The sequence below is a fragment of the Myzus persicae genome, unplaced genomic scaffold (genome assembly GCF_001856785.1).
Source record: "Myzus persicae strain clone G006 unplaced genomic scaffold, MPER_G0061.0, whole genome shotgun sequence".
In the NCBI taxonomy this organism is placed as follows: Eukaryota; Metazoa; Arthropoda; class Insecta; order Hemiptera; family Aphididae; genus Myzus; species Myzus persicae.
The window spans coordinates 263,553-284,690 of record NW_019102693.1 but is presented as its reverse complement, the minus strand read 5'-3'; the positions used below and the strand labels follow the sequence as shown (position 1 = coordinate 284,690).

At 29.0% G+C, this 21,138-nt stretch overlaps 2 protein-coding genes across 2 annotated transcripts; both read left to right on the top strand.

Annotated features, from left to right (window-relative positions):
* Nucleotides 1–1,084: 1,084 nt before the first annotated feature.
* LOC111032957 (cryptochrome-2) lies at nt 1,085–5,147 on the top strand. The gene has a single exon (XM_022313457.1). It carries the CDS (start codon nt 1,407–1,409, stop codon nt 3,012–3,014), a length of 1,608 nt encoding a protein of 535 aa, XP_022169149.1. The 5' UTR covers nt 1,085–1,406; the 3' UTR covers nt 3,015–5,147.
* On the top strand, nt 4,993–20,002 carry LOC111032956 (very long-chain-fatty-acid--CoA ligase bubblegum). Its single transcript, XM_022313456.1, has 17 exons — nt 4,993–5,147; nt 13,425–13,510; nt 13,660–13,706; nt 13,834–13,862; nt 14,045–14,243; nt 14,317–14,451; nt 14,620–14,815; nt 15,567–15,668; nt 15,739–15,885; nt 15,942–16,010; nt 16,083–16,264; nt 16,624–16,789; nt 16,859–16,993; nt 17,847–17,996; nt 18,063–18,203; nt 18,288–18,534; nt 19,236–20,002. The coding sequence occupies exons 2-17, from the start codon at nt 13,442–13,444 to the stop codon at nt 19,310–19,312; spliced, it is 2,091 nt and encodes a 696-aa protein (XP_022169148.1). The 5' UTR covers nt 4,993–5,147; nt 13,425–13,441; the 3' UTR covers nt 19,313–20,002.
* The last annotated feature ends 1,136 nt before the right edge of the window (nt 20,003–21,138 follow it).

Below are 21,138 nucleotides of genomic sequence, written 5' to 3'. Positions count from 1 at the left end.
TACAACGATATAACAAATACGGCGATGTATAGAATACGACAAGCACATGGATGTTTTAAGGCAGAGATTCTCAAATTGTAATACGCGTACGCCTTGGGGGTAGTCGAAATGTTTTAAGGGGTACGACTCTGGCCAACAAACCAATATGGAAAAAATTCTTTAAGTCTTTAAATTTTTTTATATATATTTTAGTTTCGTAACTAAGAAGGGGGTACTCAACAATATGTATTGATAAAAAAGGGTACAGTGTTTATAAAAGTTTGAGAATCCCTGCTTTAAGGTAGCTCTGCTAGTGAGCTAATACGGGCCAGTAATCTTCGAGTGATAAAAATAATTTATACTAGTCAAATCTATCGAACGATGTTTAGTTGATTTTGTATAGGCCAGAAAAATATTGGGAACTCAATTAAATATTATTATAAATGCATTAATATTTAAAATTAAAAAAAAAAACAAATGTTTTGATTATATATGACTAAGACTAAAAATATCTAATTGTTGATTTACTCAAATTGACCTAATATACAACTTGTGAAAATGTGAGCTAAAGAATTATCCCAGATAATATATTTTGTATTTATCTGTGGATGAACAATATTATATTAGCTATATAAGTATATAACTAAAAATAAATGTTCCTATTTTTACCACTCCTAATCTTTAAAACTATAGGTACTCTTCCGATTCGCTTGAAATTCACATATTATTCGCATATTCAGCCGGATCCGGGGAAGATAATTTATTGAAGAATAAGTGAAAAAAAATATGTACTAAAATATTCACAATTCACATTACTTACATCCCGAATATCTTAACGAATTTCGAATTATTAAATATTTAACACAAATTTTAAAATAAACGATTGCAAGTATAGGTAAAATATAATTTTTCCATAGAATATGAATCGGCTACTGTTCCTTGTAATTTTCTTATACTCCCACAGTTACGATACAATTAATTTAAACGTCGAGACTCGGGCTACGTATGTTTAAATTTGATGATCACGATTAAAGATAGGCGCTAGTGGCTTATCAGTTATCACAAGCTCGTGTACAACTGTTATCACACGGTATCGCGATAAAGATGAGAATCGTTTGATTAGATAGTATTATAGATTATAGATTCGTACGTTTAAAAATTCAAGTTGAAACTTTCAATTTTCCAACGAATGACATTGATGTTCAATCTTAATTATTTGTATACCCATGCAATTTCTAAAAGATTAGTATAGTCGTATTAAACTCATTACTTTACGAGTAAGTAGGTACATCACTCGCTCCGCAGTGATTAATTTTGTGCTGCCCGAAATAGTAGGTATAACATACATTTTCGGATTACCTACCACTTGGCGTACCTACGAACGGTAAGACACAACAGGATCATAACATCGTAGTATTTAAAACAACATGGACAAGACCAGTGCTGACGCAAGACATGAGACAACTGTGCATTGGTTCAGGAAGGGTATGCGTCTGCACGACAACCCGGCGTTCAAGTTATCGTGTGAAGCAAAGAATGGTAGCGGTGAGCGTTACAAGCTCAGGCCTATTTACATACTTGACCCTTACTTCCGTAAATACATACGGGCCGGTGCAAACCGTTGGAGGTTCTTGCAGCAGAGCATGGTGGACTTGGACACGACACTTCGGCAACTGGGCACGCGGCTGTACGTTATCAGAGGGTTGCCACACGAAGTATTTCCGGACTTGTTTGCCAAATGGAATGTAAAACTGTTGACGTTTGAGTTGGACACCGAGCCGTATGCTCGCGAGAGGGATAGTCAAGTGGAACAACTGGCCAGAAAACAAGGTGTCAAAGTAGAACAAAAGGTCTCTCACACTATTTATAACACTGAACTTGTACTCAGGGCGAATGGAGGCAGCGTTCCAATGACTTATCAGAAATTTGTATCTGTTGTCGGCTCAATGCCAACTCCTCGTCGACCAATACCTGCACCAGATATGTTGCCTCCCGAGTGTCTACTCGATGATGACTTAAACAACCCAGAGTTTGATGTGCCAACACTGGATGAATTGTTAAAATTAAAAGGTTTTAATCCTGCAGAACTTAAACCATGTTTGTATCCTGGTGGAGAGAAAGAAGCTGTTAGGCGTTTGGAAGAATATATGAAAAACAAGTCATGGGTATGTAAATTTGAAAAACCAAATACATCACCAAATAGCCTAAAACCCAGCACTACTGTACTAAGTCCGTACATGAAATTTGGGTGTTTATCTGCCAGTCATTTTTATTACAGATTAAAAGAAGTTATTGGTAATAGCCCTCATTCCAAACCTCCTGTATCTCTGATTGGTCAGTTGTATTGGAGAGAGTTTTATTATACTGTTGGTGCTTCAACTCCCAATTTTGATAAAATGATTGGCAATCCTATTTGCTGCCAGGTACCATGGGACGATAATCCTGATGCTTTAGAAGCCTGGACTAATGGTAGGACAGGATATCCATTCATTGATGCCATCATGAGGCAATTGAGAGATGAAGGTTGGATACACCATTTAGCCAGACATGCTGTTGCATGCTTTTTAACCCGAGGAGACCTGTGGATATCTTGGGAAAAGGGTTTAGCTGTATTTGAAGAATTATTGCTTGATGCCGATTGGTCAATGAACGCTGGGAATTGGATGTGGTTGTCAGCGTCAGCATTTTTCCATCAATTTTTCAGAGTTTACAGTCCAGTTGCATTTGGTAAAAAGACTGATAAGAGTGGTGATTACATCAGAAAATATATCCCTGAATTGGCCAAATATCCAGATCAATATATATATGAACCATGGTCGGCACCCAAGTCCTTACAAGAAAGAGCTGGTTGTGTAGTTGGAGTGCATTATCCAAAACGAGTGGTAGTGCACGAAGATGTGTACAAAAATAATATTACAAAAATGTCACTGGCTTATAAGAGTACCAAAGCTGGCAAGAGTTCCAACAGTAAAAAATCTAGAGATATGTCATCATCCCCTGATAAGAAAAATATTAAAAAATCTAAATTAAAATGATTTTGTTGTTATTTGGTTACCCAATTTTTTTGGATAAATAATTGCTCATATTGTGATCTTTTAACCATTTTTTGAATTATATTTTTGTTACACTTTATGTTAATCTTAAAAATGTATATTATGCACCTACCTATTTACTATTTTTTTTAATTCAATAATTAACATTTTTGTACATTGGTACTTAGTAAGTATTCACATACCTAATTAAAGTAATTATTATAAATATTGTTTCTATTTTTCCAATTAATACAACATGTTGTAACCTATTGTATAAGAAAAATTAATTTTTTTACTCAATGTATTATTTTTTATTATTTACTAATATTATTACCTAAGTTATTTCTGAATAAAAATCGAATCTTGTTTGAACAATCATGTAAGGTACTAACCATAATTATATTTAATGAATTTTATTCTTTTTGTAAGAACACTGTTACTTGTTTTTTGTAACGCAATATACTAAGCTTTGCGGTCATGTCGTATATCGTGTGACGTATGGTTGTACTAATTAGTTCCCGAGACTCGGCTCGAGAACGAGTACGTTGTACTGTTGTAGTACTGTAGTAGCACGTACACGAGTACAAGACAACCGAATATTACAGCGATGACCATGATAATGAAAGTGGTGAATGGTGATGATGATGATGATGATGATGATGACGATAACAACAACAACAACGACAACCTTGAATAGAAAAACAATCACGGTCGGTCGTCTAAAAATCCAGTTGACGGCATACTATTATTATCATTATTACGACGTTTAATACCGGTCATGGCGGAGAAACTGGTTCGCGATGACTTGTGTCCAAGTCCAAATTACCCTGTCTAATAATTCATGTGGTCGCCACTATTAATCCGTCGTGCACGAATTATTTTCTAAAAAAAACGAAAGAACCGAGGCGAAAAGAACTCAAAACGAGAAGGACGCCTCGTCAGGCCGTCGCGCGCGGATTTCGCATTTGGATAATTGGGTATTTTAGCGTCGTGGCCCGGGCGGTGTGCCCGTTTCCCATTGGCCGCAGCCCGAATGGTGCGATCGCGAAAGCCCGCCCAGCAATACGTCGTCGGTTCGGCGCCGCCGGGTCGAGCGCCGACCACGTCGTCACGTGCGCGTACGGCTGTTTCGTTCGAGCCGGGTGAACGGGGCGCAGGTGTGGCCGCGGCCGCGGTTGTTCCATGACGGCGGCAGCCACGCGTACGGACCGCGGGCCGACCAGGTGACGTCACGTCGTCGTGTTCCGGCCGGGAGCGATCACCTTTTGCACCAACGCCGATTTCCAATCCCGTAACCGTTTCCGCGACCGCGAACCGACTAACCGAGACGAGTACGTCGCCCGCCAGTGTACGTGCGTGTCACCGTGGAATAAAAATTGCCAACCCGCGCGAGTGCTGCGAATTATTGAAAATCGCCACTCGCACTGTACAACAATCATAATTATTATTATCGCTTGCGCTGCACAACAGTCGTAAATATCATTATTATTTTCAAACACCGTGTCGATCATCCGCCGCCGCCGCCGCGGTAACAGTAATAATAATACAATATCGCATGGACGGTATATATGTAGTATTTATAATATGTGTGTGCAATTATATTTATAAATAATTTCCGACACTCATCATCCGTCGTCCTCCAACGTGGGCCCCCGGGACGTGTGTCGCTCGCGTTATCGGCTTTTTCGACATTATTATTACAAGATAATCGTCTCGTCGTTAAAAATCACGACTGCGTGCGCCGGGCCATTAAGTAGTATTAACGGTCGTAACATTTGCTTATCGTCGTCTTCAACGCGAGCGATAAGTGCGGGCAACAGCCGGCGCAAGTGCCTACTGCCTACCTACCTACATAGCACATCGTATTATTATCATTGAAGAGTTTTTGTAGAAGGAGGTGGAAGGAGGAAGTTGCACACGAGAGTCGTTTGGATTTCGTGGCCGGTTCCACAATCCGCTCGCAGTTTTCGCGTTCGAGTGCCGCCGTCGTCCCGTGCGATCCACACGAGAGACCGAGAGACGAAAACTGTCAGTATTGTCGTCGCTGTCGGTCGTAGACTTTGTCGGTCGGTTCCCGGAGACGTGTTGTAGCGGCCGACGAGATCGTCGTTTCCCCGTGACGTGTTCGACGAAAAGGTAAAAATAATGCATTTTACTTTGCACGAAGGAGGACGGTCCGACAGACCGCGACCGGGCCCGCACCTTTGTATGACAATAATATTATACTCGACGATACACCATGCACATTCGATCGTATCCGTAGGTGTTTGCGATCGATTTCCGTAAAACGCACCAACTCTTACCATAGGTGTTTCGTTTGACATCAATCCCTGCCGGAGATTTTGTGTACCTTTTCCATGTTAGTGTGTGCGTGTGAGTTATGATAATACGTCCGACACAGAGGTCAGGACGTTTCGCGCGACCAACTGATAAATTTGAATTGAATGAGATCTGTTTTTTTTTCTTTTCATATTTTACACCTTAATTTTGTTTTCCTATCGACGACAGCGTGTACTTTGACATATTTCCATATTTCCATATTTATTTCGCATAATTTACATAATTTTAGGTACGATACATAATATGGTAGGCTATTCTTTCATCATCTTTATCTCAATAAATTTTAGTAAGTAAGTGTGTACTCGTCTTAAAAACTTATCTGCCTAACAGTATTAAAAGTGTTTTTTTTATAATTTTGTTTTACCATCGTATTACCTTCTCACATTTCTGATTTTATCGAATTTGTTTCCAGAATTTCATTATTTGAGTGTGCCTATTTAGATAGGTAGGTGCTTAAAGTCCAAAAACATTAGCTTTAGGGTTTTTTCCTGGTAATTATAGACGTTTCTTTTTGTTTTATTTTCATATACCCTTGAGTATGCTCTTCATTAACACAAGAAGCCCTATATATTTTAAATAGTCATTATTGACACAAGATAAGCAACATAAACACCACCTGTGTTAATTGTAATTGTTGAACTATAATAGTTGTACTCTGAAAGTTCTAAATAAAATAAAAAGAAGATAGGCAACCTCTATCCGACTAGCCTGCAACATATATATATTTTATCTGCTGTTTGAATATTATAATATGATTACACCATTAAAAGTATCATTTTTTACTAATTTAGTTGGGTATACTCATCATTGCATACATATCAATTAATATTATCAAATTTGAATATTGTCCTAAATATTGTAATAAGTAGGTTAACCTATTAAACTATTTCAACACATCAGTTGATCAACAAAAAGTTTGTAACATCAAATTAATGTACAATTTGTTGATGAACCGATGACAAACCAGTCCAATACCGGCTCATGATAGGTATCCAGTAGTGCCAGTACCTACTTAATTGAAATAGGTACAAGTATATTTTTATATTTGTCTATATTCTCGCCATCTCCAATTATGTAAAATAAGTTTAAATAACAGATAAGTAGATTTTTTAAACAGATTATCTACCTAAAATTATGTTTCAGTAAATGTACCTTGATTTAAAAAATAAAGATAAACCTCTAGATAAACCTATTAATAAAATATGTATACCTATACTATCACTTCCTACTTATAACTTTAAATAGCTGTCCTTGAATGTTTGTATTACTAACCTAATATTTAGGCGCATTATTAATCATATATTTCATTGAGTTTAGTATTTATCTTAAAAACGTGAATTTAGTAAGTACCTACAAGTTATAGCTTTTATTATGCATCGCTTGTGACATTTTATGGTCATTTATATGACCTGTTACCTATGTTGCCTTGATATACATATACTTAATATAGAAGTGTATTAAATTATATTTATAGTAAACAAATTTCTTTTTACTTCATACAAGTAATAGGTACATTGTTTTTATTAAAAAAAAAAAATAAATGAAAAGAATAGCTGAGGCCCTAAGGAAATAGCCTACACGTTTGAATATTATTTTATTCATTATTGATTTATTTCAGAGGTTTTAATTAGTTTCAAAGGGGTTCCAGATGATTTGAATAAAAATTGTTGAGTTCCAGTAAACCCTCGAGTAAACCTTCTTTGTGTAGTTAATTATTTGAGGTCTACACAAAAAAATAATGAAAACAAAATTTGCATTAAACTAAAATATTTTTTGGTGGTCTATTTATTTCTATCCGCAGTTTGGGTACTGACCCGCGGCCACCTATTGCCGACCTCTGATTTAGGTACTTGCATGCTAGGTTCATAAATTTAAATACAAGGTTCCATGAACTGTGATGGCCAAGTGTGTTTAAATTTTAAAACTGTCTTTACCTATGAGTACCTGATTATTATAAGTACATTTTTGACGGTGTAAATTTCTTGTTAAAAAATAAAATAGAGTTGAAAAAATACTTTAAAATACCTAATATTTATGTCCTACAAATTGTTCCGGTAAAACTTTGGTAATTGGTTTTAGAACATACCTACATTCTTATTTAATAACTACCTACCTATCTATCTATTATTAACTCAACTAGAATTCACAATTTGATATTTATTTATTTCAGCATTATTCTCGGCATTATTCAATAATAATATATTAAATTAAAGTACCTAGTTATAAAAACTATATGTATACCCACATAGTAGGTATGTAGACTAATATATTTATCAATATGTATTTTATTGGTAAAAGTGTTCCATATCATTTTAAATAATAATATATCCTAGAACTTAATACTAGTTTCCAGTTTATTAGGTACCTTCTAATAAACTATTTATAAGTGTTTTCTTTATAATTTTAGAACATCTCTATACCTTAAAATTATATTCATAGTTAGATACTTACCTACATATTTTATATTAAGTAGGTACTGGGTTAGGTAGGTGGTAGGTACATAATATTTAACTAGTGTCTAGTACCTATGTTGTTAAATATGTAATTAGGTATTGATTAGTAATTACAAAATCAAATTAGGTACCTATAATAGGAACATTTTAAATTTTAATATCCTTAGGTGTTCATTTTTAATTACTTAGGTATCTTAAAAATATTTTGTATATTTAAAATGTTAAAAATAATTATTTTTGTTTATTTAACTATTTTTTTTAGCTTAATAATTCCATTTAATGTTGAAATTCTTGTTTAATCATATAAGCTATTAAAACTAGCTATGAATGAATTATTGTATGTGTGTAGACAATTAGTTAATACTCAAGACCTTGTGTATTTTACGGTATTTTATGAGTCATAACTCATAATACTATGCAAATTAATTATCCTCTAATCAAATTATTTACTCATTTGCTTTTAATTTTTTTTATTCATTAGTAACTAGAAAAAAACCTTGATCATTGATCAGTGAGTGTGTTATTTTTAAAATTGTCAAACATCAAATTGTCTTGTTTATCATATAAACATCATTATTAAGTAAATCTCCCTGTAAATCATTATTGCAATACCTATTAGGCGAGCTATTAGGTACCTAATTATTATCTATACTTATAAATAATATTATTTATTTTCTTAAAAAAATTAGTTTATTACCTTGGCATTAGGGGTCCCACTAGACACTGTAATATATTTACAAAAATAATATAAATAAATATTGTACATAATTTGATAGGGAGTGTTGATATAGATGTGCACACATTTTTTGTCATTAATTAAAAAATAACCTTATGATTTACTTCTTCCTCGTTTTCTTTTCTTTAATATTGCTGTATCTTGACAATAAAATGTATATAAGATGTATCCATCTCATATTTTCTCATAATGATTCAAATTGAATTAAAATTATCAAATTCAAATGCTTTCTAAAAAAGTATAGTAAATTAACTACCTACAAAATCGAATTATTGAAAAGTATATCTGTAGCTGTGAGCCCGTGACCCATACATCTAGGTTTGTAATGGCATTTATATGTGTTTAAATATTTTTTTAGTTTTATAGGTATCAATATATTGTATAAAATATAAATATTTGATTCTTTTAAATTATTTGAAAAATATGAAGAGGACATTTTTTTTTTTGTATTGGATGCAGAAGATTCATTACAAGTTCCTTGCTTATATCTATTTATTCATACCTAGATAATATCTACTTATGTCTCGACTTATATATTTTTAGTTGTTAACTGGTAGACTAAGAGTTAATCCTTGAGTTTATAAGGTCATACAATTTATTTTCAAATAGAAATTGTTTTTTATTTATAAGTAGGTATTAGGGTTGGTACCTACTAATATTATTGTTTCTTGATTTTTGTTTGTCAATATTTAAAGGTATAATGTGTGAGTAATTTTTTCACTGAGTACAAGTAATATCAAATGTATGATTTAATATTATTAATATAAGTTTATTTGAATGAAGAAATCATATCAATTTAATTATATAATTATATTATATATATTATACTGTTGAGGTGTAGCATTGTGCAAACAGACCCTTCTCTGCTCTCGGTTCTATCCGGGTGAAAAAAAAAAGGTATATTATACTGTATAGTTTATTAACACATAACAAACTCATGTTAATACAAAATAATTAGACATTTTAAACCAAAAAAATCTCAAAAACTTAAAATTAAATTATACCTACCTATTATATTTTGTACCTATTAATAATTTCTTATATGGCTTAATATTTATTAATTAATAAGTATGTATTTATAACAAATTAAGTCATTTAAAATATACTTAGAATAAGACAAAACATTGGGTTTTTATTATGTGTTATAGAAATGTTTTAACTAACAAAAAAAGAAAATAATATATATAGGCACTTTCCTACTATGTATTAAATAAAATAAATATTATTTTTTTTGGTACTTGAAATAAACTAATACAGTGGTATTTTAAAGTTTCAATTTGTCAAATTTTTTTTGTCTCTTGAGACTGAGATATTAAAGTTGCACTGTATGATATATTTGTGTATATTCTACTTTTAGATCATTATACAATTAAGTTTAAAATGGTTTGATACACTAAAATACCCTCAAGAATACAGTTAGAGAAATGTAGCCATATAGTAGGCCGGCACTATATTGTAAATATGGTTAGTTGACTTTAGATAGGTAAGATAGGTATATACTTTTGAGGTCATCTTGAATAACACATGAACTTGATTTTAAACCAAACCTGTTTCAATAAATATTTAAGTAGCCCACATCCTTGTTTTCTAGTTTTTTCATAGACCTGATACTACCTACCTTATTTGTTATTTTTTTAACTTAGAAAATATATAAAAATAAATTTTTTAGGTATATTTCTTATACATTTTCTCTTGAATCCATAGAAATAATTTTAAAAAATCAGATGAAAATGCTAAAATGTTTATTGTAACATCTTAAATGAATAAAATCAAGTCTAGATAACATTTAAAACAACTTGTTTTTTTTCAATTTTCCGTCCAATATTTATCTAACCGAATATTTTATTAGTTCATAATGAATGATTGTTTTATAATGTTAATTAATAAATAACAATTGATATACCTAATTATATAAAGAGCCCAGTTCTCATAACGCTTTGTCCTACACATTTAAATAAGTAAAATAATTATATAATTTAATGTAGGTACTGAACAATTTGTTCAAAGTTTTAATTGTTATTACTTAATAATAATTAAATTGTTGTTGTATAAATATAATTCAATTCAGCGGTAAGCACTTGTTGTGGTTTTCATATTTAAGAAAATGTTAGTTAGTATATTTCATAGTTAAATAATTTATTAAAACTATCTAGAATTTCTTTAAAAAAAATCCTTTTATAATTTTTGTTTTACTATAAATATTAATTTTTCATTAAAACTTAGAGGTCAATTATAAATTCTTTCTAATCTAATAACTCACTATTACTCACTATAATTACAACAAATCTATTGCCTACTGTACATTTTTGTATTGGTGAATAATAATCAATTTATCTTTATACTGTCCAATTAGGTAATATTTTTCAAACATTTACTTCTGTATTGACCAAATCAATTAATTACTGTTGATCTCTCATTTATATCAACTAGAAATTCATTTTATGTTATCTTAATTTATTAAGCAAATAGGTACTAAATATTCTACTATTCAATTATTTGGCTTATTATAGGTAAAAAAACATATTAAACTTTTAAAATGATAAATCTCTGGCCAACCCGTAATACTAAAGTTATTAATATTGAATGCTGGTTCTTGTATTAATTTTTTTTTAGTAGAGACTTCTGTACCTGTACGTATGGTATATTAAACATATTTAATCAAATTACTACTTTTAAATTTCTTCTAACAGGTAAATATTAAAAATACAGTTCTAAAATATTAATGTTATATACCAAGAAGAACATATAGGTATATTATATATATATATATAAACACAGTGATTTTTTAAGCATACTCATCCCCATTTTCCCCCTTAATAGTCTTATAATAATTCATATTTTGATTTCTTAAATTGTTCAGTACCTATTCATAAGAAGTGTCCAGTGGTGATACAAATTTCAATTTTTAAATGAGAACTTTCCTCCTATTTACTGCTGATTATTAAGCTGATGATTTTCTTGAAAATGTTGATGCATCTAAATCAAAATTCTAATGTGATATTTTGAATTATTATAATGTTTATACCTACTAAGAATAATAATTCTTAAAAAAGGTTTTATAAAAATAAAAACTATATGTAATAGATATTAGAACCTGGATTTATTATTATTATTAAGTTTAAATAACTCAAACACTACTCGTTTAACTTTGACTTAAATACGTCAAATTTCTCAAAAAAATCTTTGAATTATCATTAAAAATAAAAAAGAAAGGCTCCTGTTGAAAAAACAAGAGTTTGTATTCTCACAGGATAAAAAAAAATACATTATTCATATTATTTTATGGTACAAAAAATTTCAAGGATTCAAAAATATGGTCTTTAAGTGTATTAAAAATTCAAAAAATCAGAATTTGAATATTCTATGCATAATTTATGCATACAAATAGGGTGGCATGTTAAAAAAACCAGCTTGATAAGCCTTATTATTCCCACTGTAATTTTGAACATTGATTTATATTTTTAATGATTATGTTTGTTCAATCTTGAATCTAACATTATAATTTATAAGCAATGCCAAATGTTGTATGTCTATAAAGTATGAATTGAAGGTCATTTTTGAATACCTACATTCCTATTTTAAAGAAGACATGAAAATAGTAAAGGTATTTAAAAATTTTAAGGTCAGGTTACTTACAATTTTTTTTAAGTATTGCTTATTGTGTGTACCTAAGAAAATCAATCGTTAATTTATTTAAATATTTTAATCCGTATTATAATTAAATAATCATTAACAAAATGTTTGGTATTTAGATACATTATATAAAATGTTCAACAAAAGTGCCTAATATAAATAAATTTTAACTTGCATGATAAAAAATATAACACTTTAAAATATGAACATTGTACCTACACGGCTACAAAGGTTCAATGACATAATAAATAAGACTATCAACCTAATAAACTATAAATAGTTGAAGATCACAATTACCTATGTTATAAAAACATGCCGAGGCACATAATTTTTGTAGGTTATTGTTGAAATTTAAAACAAAGCAATAATTGATAAGAGAAAAAGAAAAAGAACTTCAAATTCTGAAGAAATTTGTAGATTTACAATGATGTGATTTTCTCAAAGTATATTTTTTGGTCATTAGAAGTTTCAAAAAGTCCTAAACTTATACTATTACTAGCGATTCTCAAACTGTGATATGTCAAATATGTATTATTGGAAGGCTACTGGTTACATGGTGGTGTATGCATTAGGCCTTGTCGATATTGCATGGAAAATGAATAGATAAATATTTTTACTAATGATGGTGATTGATTTAATATTACTTTATATTCTGTGTAAATACTTAATACTAAATACTCTAAATTGTAAATTTTATAAATGTATTGAAAATTTGTTTATAGTCATTAGTATGTGACTATTCTATATAACACATGAGTGGTATACGCCATACGGTAACAAAATTTTGAAAACATCTGCTATATGCATTGACAGAGTGGTAGTTCATCATAAAAATTTTGATAAATTATTTATTTAAAAAAAAATTACACAAAAATAAGTTTTGAGTAACCCTTTTGCATGAAATAATTTCTGAAATAGGTCCTTATTCACATCTATGTAATAAAATGTAATAAATAGTTTCTATGTCCTATCTTCCATTTTAAAGCAGATTAAAAGGTTTGTTAGCTTAAAGGTATAGGTATGTTTAGAGAAAAAAATGAACTTTGGTTTCTGACTAATCCTACCATAAATCATGGAAATATAATTATTTTAAATTCTAATAATATAATATTATAATTAATGTAGTTCATCAGATATATCTATGTTATCACATTTAAAATTTTTTTTTCCTAATTGGATTAAACAGATATACCTACCTAATGATTTGTAATCTGTTTTAATAATAATTTATCTCTATTTTTATTTTTTCAGTACATATTTAATTCATTATGAGTGATGACGGTGATATTATTCCAAGTGTTATGCAAAATGGTGGAAATCAATACAAAATAAAAGAGGTTAGTTATTGTCAAATATAATTTAATAAATATAATTTTAGTACCTACAGATTATTGATAGACTAATACACAAAATATAGTTAAATGTATTGAACAATATTTTCATTGTTTCTGTTCGTTAATATTAATATTTTGATTCTGTTTCGTAGAATTCATTTTTACCTAGCGCTGTTCCTGAAAATAACACAACAATGAGGTTAGTATTTTGTAAATTATTTCTGAAATTTAATCATTTAGACGTAACACTGTAATTTTTAAAATTTTTTTTTTTAATTTTTATTAATAATATTTTTTTATTTGTCTTTCTATGTTCCACATTAAAGTTTCGAAAACACAAAACCAGCAGAAAACTGTGAGTTTTTGTTTCTTTTTTATATTAAATATAAACTTATTTTAGAGTTTAATTTATCAACTCAATATTATATTAAATTGTTTATAACAATGAATATTGAAACTTAATTAGATGCGCTCCTAACTCTTCAGTATTGAATAATGATGTATATGTATAATAATAATGAAATTTGTCATGTTTAGATGGACCAGACCAAGTTTTACCTGCTTCAAAAAAATATACAAGTGAAGCAAATGGTCGAGTTACTTTAAGGATTGAGGCTGGTGCAGATAATACCCCTATATCTGTACCTGGACTTTTGACTAGAAGTGCCGAAAAATATGGAGATCTACCGGCATTAAATTACAAATCAGACAATAAATGGGTCAAAGTTACTTATAAGTATGTTTATTGTTAAAATTATAATTACATCAAAAATATATCCAATTTTTAAACTTATAAAACTTATTTTCAGAGAATATGAACAAAATGTACGAACTGTTGCTAAAGCATTTTTAAAGTTGGGCCTTGAAAGATTTCATGGTGTCTGTATAATCGGGTTTAACTCTCCAGAATGGTTTTACTCAGACTTAGGTGCCATTTATGCTGGGTAAGATAATTTTTTTTGTCTTGTAATTTACTGTAAACTTTTGACTTCAGAATAATATTTCCTTTCTATATTTTTAATGTGTTTTTTAATTATGTAAGTTTTATTTTATTTTGTTCATATTTATTAATATCCTAAAATGTATTGAATTATTATTTATTGTTAATAAAGTGGTTTTGCTGCTGGAATGTACACAACAAATCTTGTTGATGCTTGTCTCCACTGTTTGGAGACAAGTAAAGCAAATATTGCTGTAGTTGAAGATAGTAAACAATTAGAAAAAATACTATCAATCAAAAGTCGTCTACCCCATTTAAAAGCTATCATTCAATATGAAGGCAAACCTACTGAAGAGGGTGTTTTATCGGTAAGTTATTAGTTTAGTTGTGTTATATACTTATGCATACGTAAAGTGAGGATTTTTATGCAATTATTGATTTTTTTATTTTCACATTTTTTGAATTTTCATTACTAATCTTTAATAATCATTATAGTTTGAAACTTATGGCAAACTTCTTTTTCATATTTAATGGTTATTGCATATTTTAGTATATTTTGAAAAAGTAAAAATGCATGCATGTTAAAGTAAACATTTTTTATGCTCTATGTATAAGTAATAGTATTAAGAGTTGCATAATTGTATTAAACAATTTGATAGATGTTTCAAAACAATAGTTTATACTTCCAATTTTGCATATTTAAACATTTTTAATACAAAATAGTAAATACTGTATCTTTTGAAAATAATTATCTTTTCATAGTATATATTTTAGTGAAGTAGGTATTTTTGTTATTTATATTGGTTTAATGTTTCATATTATGATTTGATTAAGTCTTGAAGTAATATAAACAAACTACAATTGATAGTGATTTTTGACAGTGTGTTCTTATAAATTTTTTAATAAAAATAGGCATTTAGAAATATAAACCAAAATGTTATTTAAAAATATAGGTATACATTTTTTAATTCATGTTTGAGAGTATTATTTTTGGATTTTAAATATATACCTAATTAAAGGTTATTTTAATATCATGAAGTCCCTAATGCATATACTTCTATACTATGTGTACACTTAAAATAATTGTATAATATATTTCTTTTTTATATATTTTGCTAGTGGGAAGATGTAATGAGAATTGGATCAGCTGAATCTGATGACAAATTAAATGCTATATTGAAAACCATGGGAGTCAATGAGTGTTGTACATTAGTATTTACGGTAAATTTTGTTTGACACATTCCTGTTGTTATCTCTTATATTATTATTATTATTTATATATTGAAAATAGTCTGGAACTGAAGGTGCATCAAAAGCAGTCATGGTTAGTCATGATAATCTAACATACAATGCACATATGATCACAAAATTCTTGTCCTTGACGGATGGCAAGGAAGTTCTCGTATCATATTTACCTTTGAGTCATGTAGCAGCACAAGTATGTAAATCTACTACAGCTTTTGATAAATTACTAACAACATTTAATACTTTCAGATCACTGATATATATAGTGCAATTACATTAGGGGCTCAAGTATTTTTTGGTGAAAAAGATGCTCTTAAGGTTTGTTTGTGAATATTTTAAATTTCTTAATTGAGTACTTATTTCATTTATACATTTTTTTTGTGATATCAGGGTTCTTTAGTGAACACACTTCAAGCTGCCAGGCCTACAGTTTTCTTGGGTGTCCCTCGTGTTTGGGAAAAAATAAATGAAAAATTAGTGAGTATTGGCCGAAAATCAGGTTCATTGAAGAAGTACATTGCTGATTGGGCTAAAGAAGTTGGCTTAAATCATTATGAAGAAGCAATGAAAGGGTTAGTACATTTAGTGCCAGACATTATTATAGTAGTACATAGTTTTAACATAAATATGTTTTTGAGCTGGATATACGTTCTTTGTTTTTGATCGATTTTTCGTTAAATTTTTGTTGCCATAGTTACTTATTAACAATAACATTTATGATTCATAGATTTCCTTGTTAAAGAAAATTATCAAATAACGTTCTATGGTTTTTATCTTAGTTTATTGTATTGATGATCAATAAAAATGTAAAAAAATATACAATTTTTAAATCTCAGTATCAAATATTATTTATTTATTTGTTTACATAAATATTTAACCTTGAATTATTTTTTCATGCAATGTTACAATAATTTTGATATTTATGTTACAGAGTTGAAAGAGAAACATACTCATACAAATTCTTCAGATGGTTAATTTATGGTCGTATCAAAAGTGCCATTGGTTTCGATAGATGCAAATATTTTATTTCAGCTGCTGCTCCTATATCAGTTGAACTAAAAAAATATTTTATGAGTTTGGATATACCTTTGTGCGAAGTAATATTATGATAATTATACTCTTAACAACTGTTTGGACTTTCAATTAATTTTATATGGGTTTAACAGGCATTTGGAATGTCTGAATGTGGAGGTGCACATACACTGAGTAATCCAACTGATGAAAATGTTGCTGGTGTTGGGAAAACATTAGATGGAGTCTCTTCAAAAATTGACAAACCCGACAAGGACGGAAATGGCGAAGTAAATATCGACATTTTGTTTTTGTACTACAATACACATGTACAGAGTGATTTTTAAGCATGCTCACCTCCATTTTTCCCTTTAATTACATTTATTAAAATTCTGATTTTTAGAATTTTTAAGTAGATCTAAAGACCATATTTTCAAGTTTCTGATATTTTTTGTACTACTTACAGAGTATTCTGTGACAATATAACTTCTATTTTTCAAATGGAAAATTCTTTTTTACTGAAAATTATTCAACAGATGATTTTTTTGAAAACTTTGATGTATCTAAATCAAAATTCTTATTAGTAGTTTATGAATTATTAAAATGTTTATACTAAGGGTAATAATCATTAAAAAAAGTTTTATAAAAAAAAAACTAATATGTGTAATGTTAGATGTAGTATTTATTATACTTGGATAATTATTATTTATATTGATAAATCAATAGTAATTGCTAACTTTTTTAAATCGTCTTTGTCCCTTATATACCTACTTAAGCCATTACTGTTAGTACATATTATCCTTATTACACAAAGTTACATAACTCAAAAACTACTATCTTGAATTTTGATTTAGATACATAAAAATTCTCAAAAAAAAAAAAAATGTGTTTGATAATTAAAAAATAAATAGGTTCGTATTTGAAAAACTAAAGTTTGTATTGTCACAGGATATCCTTATGTTTTGCAAAAAATGTCAATGATTCGAAAAAATTGTCTTGAGGCGTACTTAAAAATTCCAAAAATCTGAATTTTAATGTATGCATAATTTAACCATAAAAATAGGATAAGCATGCTTAAATAATCACCCAGTATACAATTTATAGCTTTTATAATGCAATGTTAATTTAACCTAATATGTTTAGTTGTGTATATACGGACGCCATGTATTCATGGGTTATTTGAATCTGGCAGAAAAAACAGAGAGTACCCTAGACACTGATGGATGGCTTCATTCTGGTGATATAGCCCAAATAGACGATAAAGGATATGTTACTATTACCGGAAGAATAAAGGTAAGGAGAAATAAATTGAATAAAAACTCCAACTTACATAATTAATTTATATTATTTTGTTTGAAGGAATTGTTAATTACAGCTGGTGGAGAGAACATACCTCCTGTATTAATCGAAAACAATGTTAAAGCCGCACTACCAGTTATTAGCAATGCTTTCTTAATAGGAGACAAGAGAAAATTCTTGTCCATACTATTATCCCTAAAGGTATATTAAATAAATATGTATTTGTTTTATTTTCCTTAATTTTTTTTATTTATTTTATTTCATTACTTTTGTGTATGTATTCAGTGTGAAGTAGATGCTGAAACTACTGAGCCACTCGACACTTTAACACCTGAAGTGGTTTTATGGCTATCGTCACTTAATTGTAAGTTTACCAAAGTGTCTGAGGTTGTAGCAAATAAACCTAAAGAAGTTTTTGATGAGATACAAAAAGGCATTGATGCAGCCAACAAGAAAGCTATATCAAATGCACAGAAAATCCAAAAGTTTTCACTTTTGCCAATTGATTTCTCCTTGCCTACTGGTGAATTAGGTAAGCCAATTAAAAAAACCAAATTTTACTTTTATCCATTGTTTGTTCATTACATTTTTTCAGCGTCAATACTATTTTATAGATATTTCTCTAAATATCTTGTCATATTATATGATAAAACATAATAGTCATTAAATGAGCTAAAATGGTCTTCTAAATGTTTCGAATGTGTTTCAAAGATATTTAAATACTTAAATGAGTATATTTGATTATATTAATTACTAGCTGAGGTTTTACTTGGTCTGTGCCCGAGTCGTCAGTCTATTAGCTATTATTAACATTCATATTTATTTTTATAGATTTATATAGTTCATTTTTATAAATCGGTTACAGCGCGCCACTATTAGTTTTTTCTTTTTTTTTCATTAATATGTATAATATTAATCCGATAGAGCGCGCCACTAGTACCAACCTTGTATCTTTACTTTCTCTGACCGGGAGGTATATTTAGTAGTTTTCATATGGACTGACCTTCCCCTGATCAGGCTGAATATCTATGTTGAATTTCAAGTGAATCAGACGAGTAGTTTTGAAGATTACGAGTGCGGAAAAAAGCAACATCCATTTTCACTTGTATATATTAATATCAATAATAAATTATCTTTTTGTCTCAATTATAATGAGCCTCATATTAATATTACTTAACTATTAAATGTATTGTTTAATAAGCAACTAATAATGTAAATGATGAATTGTTTCAGGTCCTACATTAAAAATTAAACGTCCAGTAGTAAACGAAAAGTACAAAGATTTAATCGAGGAGTTCTACAAGAACTGATGAAACCACATTGGTAAAAGAAAATTTTTGTTCATGTTACACAATGAATGTTACAATACATAAGAAAAAAAAATTAAAAACAAATCGTTCACGCAGGGTGTTTGAATCAGCAGTTAAGTTAGTTTTTTGTACCAGTTTCAAATCTGTAAACCTGTAAAATTTTATTTTTTTTAAATTGTAAATCTCCTTCTTTATCCCTTGAAACTATTGTTGTTGTACTTAAATATGAGTAAGTTTATTTTTATTATATTTCCCGTTACCTTGTGATCTGAATTTTTGTACTGGCTCTGTGTACAAAATTTGTTTTCTGTAGGTAACTATTATCTTTTTAATTTAATTATTTTAAATAGACAAGTTATTATTGTTTTAGTAGAAATATTTTTATTGTGATATTATTTTTTTTCAAACAAAACAATTAGAATTTTTATGAAATATTTTAATTAAATATTATTTAAAATTAAGTTAATTAATTGGTGATAAAATTAATAAACATAACATTAATTGTTATTTTAATACGTGTGCACATATATACTTATTAAAAGACTACAAACTTGTTGTACGGTTTCATGTGTAATCCGTGATAATATTGTCAATTTGTCTTAATGTAATGTTGTGTTACTTGTAACAATTATTATATTATGATGTTTTTATATAATAATATTATACATAATTCTATGCGTATAATATTCATTATGTGATTTTTATTTTTTGAATTATGTAGGTGCCTATGATTTAAAACAAAAATTGTGCAACAAAATTGTTTGAATATTTTGTTTTTGGATCACGGAAGAACTGTTTAGTTTTTAATTTAAATTTTGTAGTCTGGTTTTTCTTTTTAAATTATTTTGAATCTGTTATTGATATGAATCTTTTTTTGTGTGCGTGACTGCTCACCGTGTGTACACACTATAATCTTCTTAACCGAATTTGTCATGTTCTTAGCACATTATATTAATTTTTATCAAAAGATTAAGTCAGGTTAAGTTATTAGAACTGACTTAAGTCGTGATCGACTTATGTCTGTGTTCAATGTTTATAATGATTATCTTTGTTTAAGTGAAATTATTACCTATTTCTTAAAAGAACACTCAAGTACTTTGACGGAAATGATACTTAATCGATTTCTAGCACTAGTGGCTTTTTTTGTTATTTGGTCTAAACATAAAATCTTTCATCAGTGTTTTGTTGGGCTGCTTTGAGTTTTATAATATTTATCTATATAGAACTTGTAAAAAAGACATAAAATAGTTTTGTAAAAATAATTATTTTTACTTAACAGCAGTTAATAGTACTTAGAGTACAAAGTATATATTTATATTTTTTGAAATTTATATCGCGTTTGTTTAATAATTTTAAACTAAGTACAATGTTATATTTATTACCTAAAAACAGTTTGATAATGAGCTTTTTTTTTATGTAAAGAATGTTTAAAACATTAGACATTATTACGAGCTTATAGAACATAATATTTTATAATTGTGATTGATTTTATGTGCAATATGGTCAAATGTTATTAAAAAAAGTATTATAACAAATGGTATTGCATTTTTTAATGTTCAGTAGCTCAGAATTAGTTATTTATTATTTATTCCCTGTATAGCTATTATCATGAATGTAAGAAAAGTCACTTGACTGATAAGACAATGAGACATCTACACTATAGTACAGTACCTTTAACCTATGTTTGACGTCAAATTGTCTATTATTATTGATTATAATAATATGTCTACTCAAGTTTAAAATGTTGGTTTTTTTTAGATAAATGAATACCTCAGTGGCGTAGCCAGGACTTTTTTCGGTGGGGGGGGGGGGTTTTTTATTTTTTT